At 29.5% G+C, this 15,309-nt stretch overlaps 2 protein-coding genes and 1 non-coding gene across 3 annotated transcripts; 1 reads left to right on the forward strand and 2 right to left on the reverse strand.

The window, feature by feature from the left end:
- Window positions 1-520: 520 nt before the first annotated feature.
- Window positions 521-2,903, reverse strand: LOC108327867 (protein HHL1, chloroplastic). The gene is made up of 6 exons (XM_017561589.2): window positions 2,605-2,903; window positions 2,382-2,519; window positions 1,622-1,708; window positions 1,434-1,481; window positions 985-1,127; window positions 521-895 (listed from the first exon to the last, which is right to left on the reverse strand). Exons 1-6 carry the CDS (start codon window positions 2,878-2,880, stop codon window positions 883-885), a joined length of 705 nt encoding a protein of 234 aa, XP_017417078.1. The 5' UTR covers window positions 2,881-2,903; the 3' UTR covers window positions 521-882.
- TRNAP-AGG (transfer RNA proline (anticodon AGG)) lies at window positions 2,227-2,298 on the forward strand. The gene has a single exon. It is a non-coding gene; the product is annotated as a tRNA-Pro (tRNA).
- A 1,921-nt stretch (window positions 2,904-4,824) lies between the features above and the next one.
- LOC108329334 (serine/threonine protein phosphatase 2A 57 kDa regulatory subunit B' theta isoform) lies at window positions 4,825-9,742 on the reverse strand. Its single transcript, XM_017563502.2, has 3 exons — window positions 9,354-9,742; window positions 7,991-9,246; window positions 4,825-5,345 (listed from the first exon to the last, which is right to left on the reverse strand). The coding sequence occupies exons 2-3, from the start codon at window positions 9,197-9,199 to the stop codon at window positions 4,989-4,991; spliced, it is 1,566 nt and encodes a 521-aa protein (XP_017418991.1). The 5' UTR covers window positions 9,200-9,246; window positions 9,354-9,742; the 3' UTR covers window positions 4,825-4,988.
- Between the last annotated feature and the right edge of the window lie 5,567 nt (window positions 9,743-15,309).

Here is a 15,309-nt window from a genome sequence, read left to right on the forward strand (position 1 = left end):
AGGAGGAGGTCGAGGAAGTCGGTTGTAACTCTGAAACTGAGTGTTTTAAACGTGATAAGTACACTCACTATGCAAACAAGTGCATATCAACAAAATTGTGTAATTGTGGCAAGGCCAGCCACATTGCAAAGTAATGTCGGACAGAGAGAAAGAAGGAGAAAAATTTCCTCAATGAGGAAGCTGACGAAGAAATAGAAATTTTGATGACAGAATACAATATTTCACATTCTTTAAACCAATGAAGAAGGCAAAACAAGCTCATGTAAATGACTCGTTTTTAAAATTTAAGGTTAATCGCGCGTGGACATTATTATACTTAACCTGAACTTTTTTTTACATGTAAATTTAATTTGCATACACAGATGGCTAATAATACTATAGCCATAAACAAAAAGGCACACATTATATTGTGAATTATATAGATATTCCAAACTTCATCGAGTTTCCAGGATTACAATACCAGTGTTAATTGGTCTGGTTAACAATGCAATCTTTTTTATCAGAAGTTGACAGTGCAGTCTGGGTGAGTAATTTAATGAATTTCTGTCAAAATGCAAAGATATTACAAACCGTAATTTGTACAACAGTTCCAGGAATCTCTACAACTGATAATGGTACCATCACATGCTCATCTTACATGTTATCTATTCCAAAGCATCATGGATTACAACATACACTAGTGATCAGCATCGTAAAGGTTGTATTCACTCTGCAAAAGATAAAGTAATTTTGATGGTTACAGATCTAAGAACAAAACCTGGAGTAGCATTGTTGTGCACAGAAGTTTCCTCTCCATCCAATCCATAAATATAATTGAGCATTCTGAGCTCAAAGGGTCACAGGCTACTCAACACTTTAAGCAAATCATTTCCAGCTATAGTTTCATCCTTTAACCCTGACATAGGCCAAAAAAAATCTAAACCATCACAAATTTGCAACAAAAAATTCAGAGTTTTTCTTCAGGCAATAAGATGTAAAACTTACTTGGTTTTTTCGTTGGCGTCTTCCTCTGAATCCTCCGTTGTAGTAGTTCCCAATGATGTTATCTTCCCAAAAGATTCCTTCGCGTCTCCAAAAAAGTCTTTCACTTTATCCAGGACAGTTTTTAGTTTATCTGGTGTAGGGAGCTTCAATTTGGATATGCAAACATTACATTAGTGGAAATATCACAAGTATTTTTTTGTAATGCCGGGATAGAAAGTATATATTTTTATAATATGAACTATTGTTGAGCTTCAAAACATTTAAAAAGTTCAATGATTAAGAAAATTGCCATTTTCCTGCCAAATCAAAAATAAAAACCAATGTAAACAACCAGAATTTCTTGTTGTATTTGTAAAACACACATATTTGATGCCGTGAGGTTTAAAGTTCGGTGTGAAACTTCAAAAATATTACGATGACAGCAACGGAGAACATGTCAAGAATGTTACCTCAATAACATCGGTGGTAGAAAGGGCAGCTCTTATATTGGTATTCTCCTGCAAAATCATCATACAAAGAACTTTAAACAAAATGTAGGAATGGTCTTCTAACTTCCGTAATGCATAAATTTTAATGTTGGAAAGAGTGAAATTGGAGTCAAAACATTTATTTATAAAAGAAAGTGTAAGAGCATTACAACAAGTTTGTAGCCGTATCTGAAATCAGTAGCCGAACGCAATACACGGTATTGTTTGAATGCAGATTTCTGTACTTCCTTCTCATCCTTTGAATTGAAGAAATGAGTCAGCAGCAAAAACAGGACAACGAGAAATTAAGAAAACACAGTCCAGTATAATTAGCAGTTACCCAAGATCTCCAGTGTGTTCGGGAGAACTTACAAAGAGCTTATTTGGACATATTAAAGTAACTTATGACCTAACTATGAACACTTTTCAATTTATTTCAATGGGTTTTACAGTGAAATTTAACAAAATAAACGTTGTTTAGCTGATTTTATCATTAGCAAGCTTCAGGATCATGCTTATCAGCTTATGAATGATAAATCCTTGTTGAATAAATACCCAAAAGTGGCTATAAAGGACTCAATAAACATCAGTTGTTTAAGAACACATCACATCATAGCTGTATTATTGGTCCCACAACATTCAATTTTTTCCATCTCACATAGACAATTCAAGCACTATTCATTTTTAAAATGGCAACAGTTTATTTTATTGGGACAGAACATATTCCAATGCAAAAATTATTCAGATTGTTACAAAAATTAAATCTTTTCAACGTGGGCATTTGGTCTAGTGGTATGATTCTCGCTTAGGGTGCGAGAGGTCCCGAGTTCAATTCTCGGAATGCCCCTTCTGCGACTTTTTCTCACACAACAACACTTTTTTTCATCAGCAAAATAATTTAGGAAATGTGAAAGAAAAAAAAAGGCTTACTTTGTAGATAACAGCGGCGAGATTTCTGTCAAGGGTATCTTTGTAGATATACTTGCCGAGAAAATTATCTTTGGCTGCAACCATGATTTTAGCGGTGGTGCCACCTGTTACAATGCTGAGAGGGTACCAAAGGTATACCTGCAATTCAACGAAGGGCAAGAATGGAATAAGAAACTTAACATTGAATTTAATTAACACTAATTAAATATTAAGGAATGATTACGTTGGCCATGCGAATGAAGACGACGAATTTGGGATTGCCATCGTCTTCAATTTTCGGTAAAGGAGGGGGAGCGGAACGCTGAAACTGACGAGCCATCATTCCTTTTTTGCCCTTGGCTTCAACCACAAACACGTGACGCTGCGGTGCCTTCAAGCTCCGGTGCTGCCTCCGGTTCGAAACCAGAGAGTGCCTCACGGAAACGTCGTCGTTGTGGAGGAAGCGTGAATTCGTCGGAGGAAGACGAAGGACCGCGTTCAGAGACATTCCAACTTCCATTGATACAGCGAGAGTGAACGAGTGAGTGAGTTTTTCTTATCCTATCATTTCTTTTTTATTTTTTAATTGAATTAATAATTGCAAGGAAAACAGGCCATACACGTGGCGGAAAAAGAGGCACGCACACACCATATAATATAAGAAAAATAATATAACAAAAAACATGTTAAAATTTCTCCTCCTTAAATATTCTTCTTCTTTCTTATTAAATCATAATAACTCATCTCTTATCTAAATTTATAAAAAAATATTTTTCCTTTTTATAAATAACGTGTAATTATGTTTTGTCTTTTTTAAATTTGTTATTTTGAATCAAGTTTTCATTAAATAATCTTTTATAGTCATTTAATTTCATTGTTTTAAACTTTATTGTCATTTAAAATTTTCAAAACTGTACTTGTTACAAATCATGCCATATGGTAATAATTATTTTTAATTAATTTAATATCATTTTGTGATGATAAATGATATTATAAAATAGAAATAACTAACAATGATGGTAATAATAATAATAATGATAAGGACAAAAGTATATAAGTTTCTTTTTTAATTTTGTCTTAAAACATACATTTGAAAAAAAAAATTAAATATTTCGAAAGGTTTAAATAGTTATATGACATTTTATAACACTTGGTTCTCCAAATACGTCTAACTGATCTGTAAAATTTTACTTTATGTAGAATTAAATCTTTTAACAACTTAAAAAGTTTATAATAAAGAAACATGTGAAAGTAAAAGTACAAAAGTGAATTTATTATTCATTAATTTTAAAAATGCTTACTACAGATTGGAAAGAACAAATAACTTTACACCTTTTTGCTTTAGACTTTTACTTCAATGAAAGTATGTTTTGGGCGTAAAATAATATTACGTCCTTAAATTGTGAAAACGGGTTCAGAAATGAATAAACCAATAATGCGACCTTTATTGTTGGGTTTCAATTTTTTTTATCACGCCAGAAACTATAACTGGGCTTTAATTTGATTAAATTCGACTATATAATTTAATTTAAACAGTTTTATTTGAATTTGACTAGTGTGAATGAAATAACATTTTTAAAATGAGTAAATAATTCTCATCCCTTCGCGTAGATAAATTGCATTTCTCTCTTATGAGAAATTAATATATTACGGATAATTCCTCTTTTCTCTGAAATTCTGTCATCATTAACGATTATTTTTAATTTTTAGTATTGACTTTGAAACAGCAATGTACTTACTCTACTCAAATTTTGTAAAACCCAACTACATACGTGTTTAATCTGTTCATTCCCTACGTTAATATCCTTTAACTGTTCAAAACATTACATTGATAACCTTAAAACATTAAATTAACCTCCCTTAATTTTTTAGAAAATTACATTATTTATGATAGATTGTTAATTATAAGTTTTAAAATAATAATAATAATGAAAAAAAATGAAATTTTTTGAAGGGTTTGTCCCTTGGGAAAAATTACGTGGGAACAGCACACAACCATAATCACCCCAGTGGACAAGGCCGGCATGCAATTCAAATTCAACCTATACATTGGATTGTGGACCAAAACAGGTCAAATGAAGACAAAGTCTACGTTAGAAAAATGCTTTGTCTCTGTTTCTAAGTTTTTCCTTAACTATTGCAAACTGAAATCCTAGAGTCTTGAAACGAAATATTCATTGCAAAGGGAAGTGACCTAAACGTGCTTTGTGGCAGCATTGGGCACAAGAGTATAAGCTATATATATATATATATATATATATATATATATATATATATATATATATATATATATATATATATATATATATATATATATATATATATATATATATATATATATATATATATATATATATATATATATATATATATATATATATATATATATATATATATATATATGTATATGAGTGTGTGTGTGTGTACTAATAATTAAGCTTTGGATGTTGCTTTGCATGAGATATTTGCTACTAACCATAGCTTTCTATAAGAAGTGAATAAGAAAGTATTCAAGAAATTGCCCCTCTTGGCCAACCCATCACATGCAAAAAAATAACACTATAAAAATCTTTTTTTTTTTTGAAAAAATGAAGCTATTGGAGCAGAATACACATATTCCAGTTCTATCTAACCTGCAGAGGGGCGAGTTGGTGCTTTACCAATAAGCACTGCTTCCCCACTTGCAGCTTTCTTAATGGCAAGCTCTTCCAAGCGATTCCACGTGGCTTCACGCCCTGCTTTGACTTCATCTTCCTTTGACTCGTCTTCCTCAAACTTTTGTAAACATTCTTTGGATAGATCAGCGTCGACATCAATAAAAATCTTCCGCACATTTAAGGTCAAACTATGGACAGCTTGGTTCCAATGACTTCTAGTATTTCTCTCCAATGCAGGGAAGATGATGGGCAGTATCACTTTTCTGTTTTGCTTGATTAAGTTCACGATATGATCATTGTTCCACAAAAACAAAGCTCTTTCTGCCACCTGAGGAAAAAGAAAGACAAGATATATGTTTGTGGATCTTCAAGGGAAAATAGAATATTGCCACTACTACAACCCTACTAATTCAGGGCAAGACAAAAAGACAACACTTAGGATCAGTAGTTTATGTATTGTGGTATTGTTTATTTCTTCCGTTAAAATTGGATTTTCGCATGCATACAAAAGATCAGTGTTAAAAATCGGCGTGTTATCAGGATCAAACTCTTAACTATGATTTGAGATCATCACCATAAAACACCCAAGTTTTGTCCTAGGATAACACGACAAAAAAAACTAAAGAGATCATTGTTCAGTTTTGTAAACAGATCATTTATAAACATCACATGAGAAATTGAAGCATCATGCAGCGCAAAGTGTAGACTAACTCTTGCAAATTGCAGTAGAGATGTATCAGCGGTTCAAAAATACACTCCTAACAAACAACAATATCAACAACAGCCTTATTTCTCTAGGTTAGTTACATGACTCGGTTAATGTAACAAAAAATTCATTCATAAAAGTATTCTGAGAAAGCTATAGAGCATTTCCTATGCATGCAAATACTTATACAATGAAATGAGCATCATCTAAACATTTGCAAGAGAGAGGATATCCCTATTTTGCGGAGCTTTAGAACTACAGAAAGGGCTTTGGATGCCCTTTCCCTTAAACATAATGGAAAACAAATTGTATCTAAGCTATCTGAGAAATTGCTCAAAGACTTGGTTAATCCAGTCAATTTTAACTTGTAACCACTTAAAATCATCTAAAAAGGGACTGCTGAGGTCAGTTTTCTGTACAACAATCACACAGTAAGCCTCATCTAATAAGAATTATTTCATCTTGCTGACAACCCACTGCGTAATAATCACAGCAAGTTGTAAGAGTCCAAATTTGATAAAGGAAAGTCAAATTGGATAGAAACCATTACGCTGGATTTCAACTTAAATTTTCAAAGTTAATAACAATTTACAAGCACCATCTTATAATCTTTGACATTGATGTTGTTGCCTATCAGTACCTTATTAATTGCATCTATCACATGATATTGGAAAATTGCTTGATGAAGATTATATAAAATCATCAACATTCAAAACTAAGATATAAAGTAAGTGGTAGATAATCTGCATGCACAACGAAGTCCGCCGAATTATTTATAGTCACAAATAGAAAGATTTTCCAAGTGTGAAATTATAAAAAAAAAATACAAATCTGTCCTCATTCGAGTCAAGTAGGCACATGCCCATAACGAATGGCCAGCCAGCAAAAGTTTAAAAGGATGAAAAAGAAAGAGGTTGACACATCAGACCAGTCAATCCCTTCTTCAGAGGGAAAGGACAGTCTTGTATATTCATTTACTACAGACAATATAAACCTTACTGAACCAGTTAGACATAGAAATATAAAAAACAATTCCCGGTCCAAAATTCAACACCTCATCCTTCCAAGATATTTTAGCTACTCAACGTTGTGTTCAATCAACTAGTTAAGAGTTCAATCCTTGCTACCCTCTCCCCCCAATTCTCTTAATTAAAATTATTTTCAATCCCAGGTTTTACATCCGTTTCTTCCATGCTTAGCTTTTACATAAGAGGGAACATGAGAAAGTTTAAAGCTATTCTCAGGCTTTTTCTCTCAACATAGAGAAAGAGGGAAGGATGTCTCTGATTGGATAGGAACATTGAAGGTAAAAAACAAATATATAAATTTGCAAGCAAGATCAAAACCTCTTGAGGCAGGATTCATCACAGTAGAACATCATTATGTGCTCTGTTTGACTGTGAAGTGACAATTGACACTAAACAATGATTTACTAAAAGTTGACTATGCTTCCACGTCATTTATGTATATGTGACAATTCGACATGTAACAAGTTGGATTATGTTTTTACAACCTAGAATACGGTTTTTTACAAGTAAATTGATAACAACTCTGCGAGAACACACCATAAGTCTCGCATCTTGTAGTTGGATCCTAAATCCTAAAATCCGACAAAGCTCTACAATTCCAGCACCCGCACGAACTAGCATTGCACTGGCCATTTGACTAGTCTTGGGCAAACACTACAACGCTAATGTTACCACTGGCGTTGCACATTTTGTGTTAATAGACATGGTAGAAAGCTCTAAAGCCAGTTGATAAGAACCTTGGGAGACTAGAATCTCATACTTGCAATGGGGGAATACGGTGATTTACTTCCAAAGCCCAAGTCATCAGAGGGCATAGATATGAATGCTTTCCATCACTCCGTGCAATGTTTAAGAAAACGGTCTATGACCATGGTTTTTGGCTGCAACATCAAGGTTTATTAAGTGAACACAATCCCAATCGTGCCACATTGGCATCAATTTCCCACAATATCAATAAATGGGACAAAAAACTGACCACAATTGCAATTTGAAATGTTGATTCCGTGTTTTAAGAAGACATAACAAAACCAAAGAATTGAGTTTCTTATTTTGATATTTGCGTTACGTTTCAACTTTTCTAGCCAGCTAAAACAGCTTCTACACAAGAGGAATGAACTAAAATACAGTTTTCAGGAATCGGTCAAAGAAGTTGCAAGAGAGAATTAATTTGAAAGTGAGGTGCAATTTCCTCGTGAAATTAAGAAAGAGGAAACAAAAAGGAGCAAGGGAAATTCATACCTGAAAATGAGGGCTATTCAAACAACGAGCAATCCGACGAAACAATGGCACCATACAACGCTGGAATTCTGGGGGTTGAGTTGCTTCCAAGACTTCTTCTAACTCACCCAGGAACATAACTTCCTTTGAACTATTTGTTATGGGCCAGTACTTCAACAGCCCCCTGATAATTGTATCAGCAAGTTTGCAGTCTTTCTCCACAAACTGAGTAATGCAATACGACAACTGTTGATGATACATTGCCAAGCATTTTGGCTTGTGCAGAGGAATCAGGATGCGAACAAGAAACAATTTATGTTCTTCCTTCAATGGCAATGCAAAACCATTGATGATGCTCCCAAGAATTTCCAAGAATTCGGCAATCCCATTATGCTTATCAGTCTCAAAAATAAAATTAAAAAACACATTGTTGATGGCCTTCCTGATGAAAGGGCGATGCGCCATGAATTTGCCATAGATACGGTGCAGAGTCATCTTCAAGTACTCCCGCTCCCTCGGATCCTCGGAGTCAAACAAATCCAGCAGCTTCAAAATGAAGGACTGATCAATGTATCTCTTGGCCAACTTCGGATCCAGCTCAGGTGAGGCCACAAACCGCAGAAAAAACTCATACACAATCTGCAAATGAGGCCAAGCAGGATCCATGGAAGGCTCCTCCTCCTCCACATCAACACCATCAACGATCTTATTCTCGCGTGGCTGAGGACTGAGTGTCCTGAATATGTTTGCAGACACCATTTTCACAACCTCCTGCATCACATTCTCCGCGAACTTAGCATTCGCAGAAGTCACATAATCCAAGAGTTCCACCAAGGTCTGTCTCTTAATCTCCTTCTCCTTGACGTGTTTGGTGGGGTCAGTGAAGTCAAACACCACACAACACATTCTAAGCTTCTTCACAAACAAAGTTGTCTTCTCAGAAGAGGGAACATCCCTGAATGCAGGCAATGCCTCATAGGAACCCAAATTCCCGTTATTGGGGTTGTTGTGAATATTGTTCTCATTCACAACCTTCGGTAATGGAACTCTATTACCATGATTCTGCCCCGCAACGGAAGAATTCCCCGGTCTGGTGCCACCAGGGGAAGCACTAACAGAATCACTGTTCTTCGAAGAAGTGGTAACGCCATGATGGCCTTTTCCACTTCCACCGTGTTCGGGACCTCTCGATGACTTCCGAGGGAGTTTACTGAATATCTTATTGAACATAATTCATCAAACAAACACGGAACAACCCTTACCCTTTTTCTTCTAACCTGAAAAAACAAAAATAAAATAAAAATTGTAAACAAACAAAGAGATGCCTAAACTTTGTTAACTTCACAATCTGAACAAGAAACACGCAATTGGAACGAGAAGCGACCAGATACAAATGTTGTCGTTTGTGCACTTGTCCGAAAATTGATACGATTGGCGATAGCCACGAAAGATAAGAGAAAGAATAAACCCTTTGACTTATCTGGGTAACAGAAGAAAACCCAGTTTCGTGATTCTACCCATAGTGATGATGGAGGCAACAAAGTTAGATTTTGATGCGGAAAACCTTGGACCTTTGCGATCAGAAACAGTGATGAAGGGAAACAGAGATCAGCGTCGATGATCAAAAACAGAGTGTTTGAGAATTCTTCAGAATTCAAATTATCGGAGACACAATCTTGGGCGTTGTTGGGCTTGAAAAGCGAGAGCGAGATGAAGAATGTTCCGCAGATTTCCCTTTTTCGTTTATTTTCATGTTTTTTTAGCGAATGTATATATTTATTCGCTTTCAGTTAAAAAATAAATAAACGAGAATTTCAACTTCTGACCATTTGTGCTCTGCAGATAATATAAAATTAAAATAATTAAAATAATTCGGAAATGAAGAAAAAGTCGAATGAAGCACATGCGGGGCAAGCATATACCTACTGTGAATTAATTGATAATAACGAGAAAAATAACAAAAGAAAACAACAACTATACAATTTATTTACTTCGACGAACTTCAATGAAATTATCGATGAAGTAAACAGAATTTTTTAAAAGATGAATTAGAGTACTTATAAAAAAGGTTTTTTTTTTTTTTTTTGCATTTCATCATTTAAAAAGTGATTTTTTAATCTAAATGATATCTTTATTCAGCAAAAGATAAATCAAATTCGTTAACAGTTGAGGTATGATTAATTGTAACCATCAAAAAATTAAAGATAATAATGATAGCAATAACATAATAATAATAATAATAATAATAATAATAATAATAATAGAATACCGATACTGATGGTTAAGAATAAAAAATAAGTGTAATAAAATTTGAGTTGTATTTATGGTTAGAAATAAATAAATAAAATCTCGAATTTTAGGGAAAAATAATTCATAAAAACAGCAATTAAACTATAACATGCGAAATGTATTACATTTATAATATTTACATTATCAAATCACACATTTTAAATTTTAATAAATTTATTGATATTGATTTTATAGTAATCGCTTTAAAATATTTTTATTCATAGCACCGAACGGGATTTTATTGTAATTTAACCATTGACTTTAATTTTAAATTTTAATTTTGCAAAATTACATAAAATACTAAAAAAGGTTCATTGTAATTATTCTACCATACTTAAGCGTAATTTTCCCATGAAAGATCATGTTATTTTCAGAAAAATACATTTTAACTTATAATATGCTGTTTGTAATTTTTCATTTTTTAGATAATTATTAAAAAAAATTATTTAAAATAGTAAATCCTCAATGTTCAATAAGTTATAAATTTTGACCTGTTGAAAGAAAAAAAACACAACAAATGAAGACAAATTGGTGGTGATTTTCCTTTAAACTATAAAGATCACAATAATATCCTATGAAAATTAAGAGAAAAATTCATAAAGAAAATAATTTGAGAAGACAAAATAGGCGAGAAATTTGGAGAGGGAAACGTCAATAAAGTCAAAATATTATTAGAAAAGAAATGATAAAATAAAGATATATTATATTGGAATACAATAATAGAGTATATAATATTTAAAAATATAACACTTATTTTAAATACCATATTTAGAATAATTCTTAATCAAATTATAATATTAAGAAAATAACTCATTTGAATCGTCGATATAAAAAAAAATTGAAATTAGATACAAATATGTAATACCTTTTTACCTAAAAGATTAATAATAACTTCATTAATAACTCTTTGACTTCTTTTTACCTTTCTCATTATTTTAAAAGTCATTTTTAAAACTATCTGTAACTAATTCTGAACATTAGAAACTTTTATCTAAAAATCAAATTTAAAAAAAAAATTATGTTCAAAATATTTGATATTAATAATATTTAAGTTTCTTTGAGTTTTAAGTTTTTTATTACACATATGTATTTTAAATTTTTTATTTACTATATATTTAAAAAATCATATTAAATAAAAATCATATTTACTATGTATTTAGTATGAAATAAGATGACCAAGCAATATAAAAATCATATTAAATAAAAAGAAATAAACAGTAGATATAAGGTTTAAAATATAAAAAAGTTGAAGTATTAAATAGAAAAAATAATTAAAAATATAAGATTTAAAAACTTAATTGGATAAAGATAGTGATTAGAAAAATGATTATGGTGACAGTAAAATGAAATGTTAGGTGGGGTTTGAAAGGCATTAATTAAGTAATTAAAAGTGAAAAAATCTTGAATGAGTTGAGTGGCTGCAAAACCTTTAACAATAGATTATTTGATATTATAATATAAAATGTTGTGAAAAGACATTACACGAAGCAAACACGGTTTTGCTGTCTTGGTGGTGGTGGTTGTTTGTTGACCTGAGAATTTTCTGCTTTTAATTTAATTATCATAATAATAATTATTATTATTTTTTCATATTCATATAAATTTGAGAACTGAAAAAGTCAAGTTTGTAGAATGAATAATGAAAGTGTGTTTGATTTTGGACTAATTTCTCATTTCAAGTCTGCTTCAACCAAGAACTTGTCAAATCAACCCACCACCATATAGTCAAAAACCTTTATGCTAATAATAATAAAAGAGAAAATGAACTAAAGAAAATGTTTAGGAAAAAAAATTGCAATTGGGATGAAAATTTTGGCTGTAACCTTAATTTTTAATTTAATTTTAGTATGTAATTTCGGCATTTTTTTTTTGGTATACTTAGTTCTTTTTTGATTCAATTAGTTTTATTTTCTTTTTAAATGAAGTAATTTTTGTAATTTGTAATTTCAGACAAAATTAATAAATAAATTTTATTACAGTTTATATATACATATTAAAATATTTGTGTAAATTTTATGCATTAAATCCTTTTACTTTAATATTCAAATTGATTTCTTTTTACATAAAAAAATATATTTTAAACTTAAAATTTCTAAAAATATAAATATAAAATGACACATGTAATATTTAAATTTTTAACGCAACAAATATAAATTTCTAAAAGTTACAAGTGTTATTTTATATTTACATTTTAAATATATTAAAAAAAAATTACAACCTTAAATAGTGATTTTTTTATGTAAAAATATAAAGATAAAATTAATTTAAAAATTTGGGTAGAATGATTTAATGAATAAATTCTTGAAAGGTATTTTAACATGTATATAAGTTATAATTAAACTTAATTATTAATATTGTCTCAAATTGTAAAAGAATCAAATTACTCCATTTAAAAAAATATATATTAAATTGAATTAAATTTTTAAATATTGTTGTGTGACAATAATAATGACATGTGATATCAATTTAAATTTTTTCCCTTAAAAAGTAAAAAAGAGAATTTAAATAATATAAAACTAAAAATAATATAAATTAACACGTGACAATAACATTAATATAATAACTAATTAAATTAGATTATTTTAATAATATAATTAAATATTTTAATTTAAAACTATATCTACTATTCTTTTACTTTTTCTCTATATCCTTAAATTTTTGGTGATGGAGATCAACGTAAATTATAATTAATTAACAATACTTATAATTAATGTATTTTTTTAAGAGCTCAATTAAAAATAAACAAAAATACGTATAAAATTAAAGATGAAATTCAAATATAATTTGTTTGTTTTAGTTTTTTCATAAGGAATAAAGTTATTCAATCATTTCTTATATTATAATGTTTGCAATAAATTGGAACACGTAACAGTATTTGACGGGAAAATCCGCTTGTCTTTTCACGATTTCCACTTTTGAGTTTAAATTTGACGATAGAAAGCTAAAGCTTAGACACACTTTATTTATTCTTTAACCTTATCTTAAAGTCTTCTTCATAAATGATCATAAATCACCCTAATCATTCATTACTATTATTATATAAATTATTTCACCAGATTTAACTTATAACTAAATTTAAACATGAAAATTATTTTCACGTTACTCTTTAGCAGAACTCTTTTGCTATTTTTAATTTTATAAAACTGAGAAAATATATATATCTCTTTTACGTTTACCTTTAACCTACTCATTTTCTCATGTTTACCCAATAAAAGAAAATTATATTCATATATTTTTATATTATATTAAAGGCTTAAATGCTTACTTCGTCCTATGTTAAGAGATGAATTTTTGTTTAGTACCCAGTTTTAAAAATGAAGATATCGGGTCCTATGTTATGAAAAATATATGAATAAGGTTCACAAAGAAAGAACAAGTTCAACAAATCATCAAAGAAAAAGCTGAACAAAAGAGACAAAAAGTTAGACAGCAGAAGAGAGAAAAGAAAAAATACGGCCACATCAACATGGACTTAACGTCGTTACTGTCAACTTAACGGACAAAACCTTATTGATACATTTTTCATAACACAGAACTCAATGTCTTTTATTTTTAAAACCGGACCGGGTACTAAACAGAAACATTTAAGCCAATATTAAATGATATTTACACTTCTCTAATTTAAAATTAATGTTTTTCCTTTATGTATTTTTTTTAACTTTTTAAAAACATTGATTCCGCTTTTAGTAACTTAATTTTTTTTTGCCGAATGTAAAGTGATAATCAACTTTGTTATAAAAAAATAATATATTGACTAAATTTACTTTAAATTTGTAAAAAAATATTTTTTTTATTAATAAAAGTAGAATGGTTTTATCATCGAAAATTTACATCCGTCTCTGCTGTAATTCTTTAAGAATAAAATTCACAGTTTATCTAACTTTAAAATAAACATTTGCGTCTTATGTCATTGGTAAAACATCAACCATATTTATTATTTTAGTTAGATTTAAGCTTGTATTTCTTACCACGTATTTATAGTTTTATTACAACCATGTTTAAATATAATAATAAATTAATAAATTTACTGATATCTTTAATAAATATTTTTTCTTATTTGTATACTAAAACAGTACTATCTTAAAAAATCACTCTTACAAGACCATTCATAATCCAGTCACAGTATGATAATCAAATTATTCAAAACAAAATGTTTTATAGAATCTTTATTTTAAACTTTTAACTTTTATTATTTGGTATTTAAATTTTAGTTAATTTTAAATCAACCAAGTAAGATAAATATTAATTTATTAAAACACATAAAACTGTATATTATTTTATTAAAATATAAAGTATTTTAATTTTTCTAAAAATATTAAAAAAATGTTAATATATTTGAGTATTTATGTGATAATGGTAAGGTAAGAATAATTTATAATCTACCGTGATTTTTAATAAAGTAAGTTTGATTATCCTATATAAACTATTTTCTAGTTATTTTTTATAGGATTTTGTAAATGTTCACAAGTTTGTATGAGATTAGAAGATCATGTTAATTCAAGATCAATCTTTGATTTTAATGTTTTGAAATGTCTAGGTTATAGGAGTTTGTAAGAGCAACTTCATATCTTTTTTTATAGAATGTCTGCAACTTAAAAAACCATAAACGATTAAACAAAAAAAAAAGTTCATAATTTTACCTTTAAACGAAAATAAGATTGAAATTAGACATTCTTTTTTCACCCAAACAATAAGTAATGCAAAGAAAAATTCTATTGAATAGAGGAAATAGTTCAATGAATAGATATTAATATATATTATATTTTCACTTATTATTTAATTTATTTTTCAATATTATTCTTTAAATATTTTTTTTAAATTAAAACAATTATTTTAATCATCTTATCTTTTAAGTAAATGTTTTCTTAAATTTAACCGTTTTTTCGTTTTGAGATTTTTTTAACTCAATAATTTTCTAATTATAAAATTACCTATAAAATAAATAAAAACTATTTATAATAAAATCATAAAAATTATTTATATTTAATTTTAAAATTATAACAATAATAATTTATTATTTTTTATTATTATAAAAAAAGCAATACTCACGT

Source organism: Vigna angularis, chromosome 2, assembly GCF_016808095.1.
Source record: "Vigna angularis cultivar LongXiaoDou No.4 chromosome 2, ASM1680809v1, whole genome shotgun sequence".
Lineage (NCBI taxonomy): Eukaryota > Viridiplantae > Streptophyta > Magnoliopsida > Fabales > Fabaceae > Vigna > Vigna angularis.

Excerpts from the sequence above, each read along its gene's own strand:
- LOC108329334 (XM_017563502.2), bottom strand. The coding sequence starts at position 9,199 with ATGTTCAATAAGATATTCAGTAAACTCCCTCGGAAGTCATCGAGAGGT. Across the intron at positions 5,346-7,990 it reads TGAATAGCCCTCATTTTCAG|GTGGCAGAAAGAGCTTTGTT; the intron begins GTATGAATTTCC and ends CTTTTTCCTCAG.
- LOC108327867 (XM_017561589.2), bottom strand. The coding sequence starts at position 2,880 with ATGGAAGTTGGAATGTCTCTGAACGCGGTCCTTCGTCTTCCTCCGACG. Across the intron at positions 1,709-2,381 it reads TCGCCGCTGTTATCTACAAA|GATGAGAAGGAAGTACAGAA; the intron begins GTAAGCCTTTTT and ends TTCAATTCAAAG. Across the intron at positions 1,128-1,433 it reads CTACCACCGATGTTATTGAG|CTCCCTACACCAGATAAACT; the intron begins GTAACATTCTTG and ends TCCAAATTGAAG.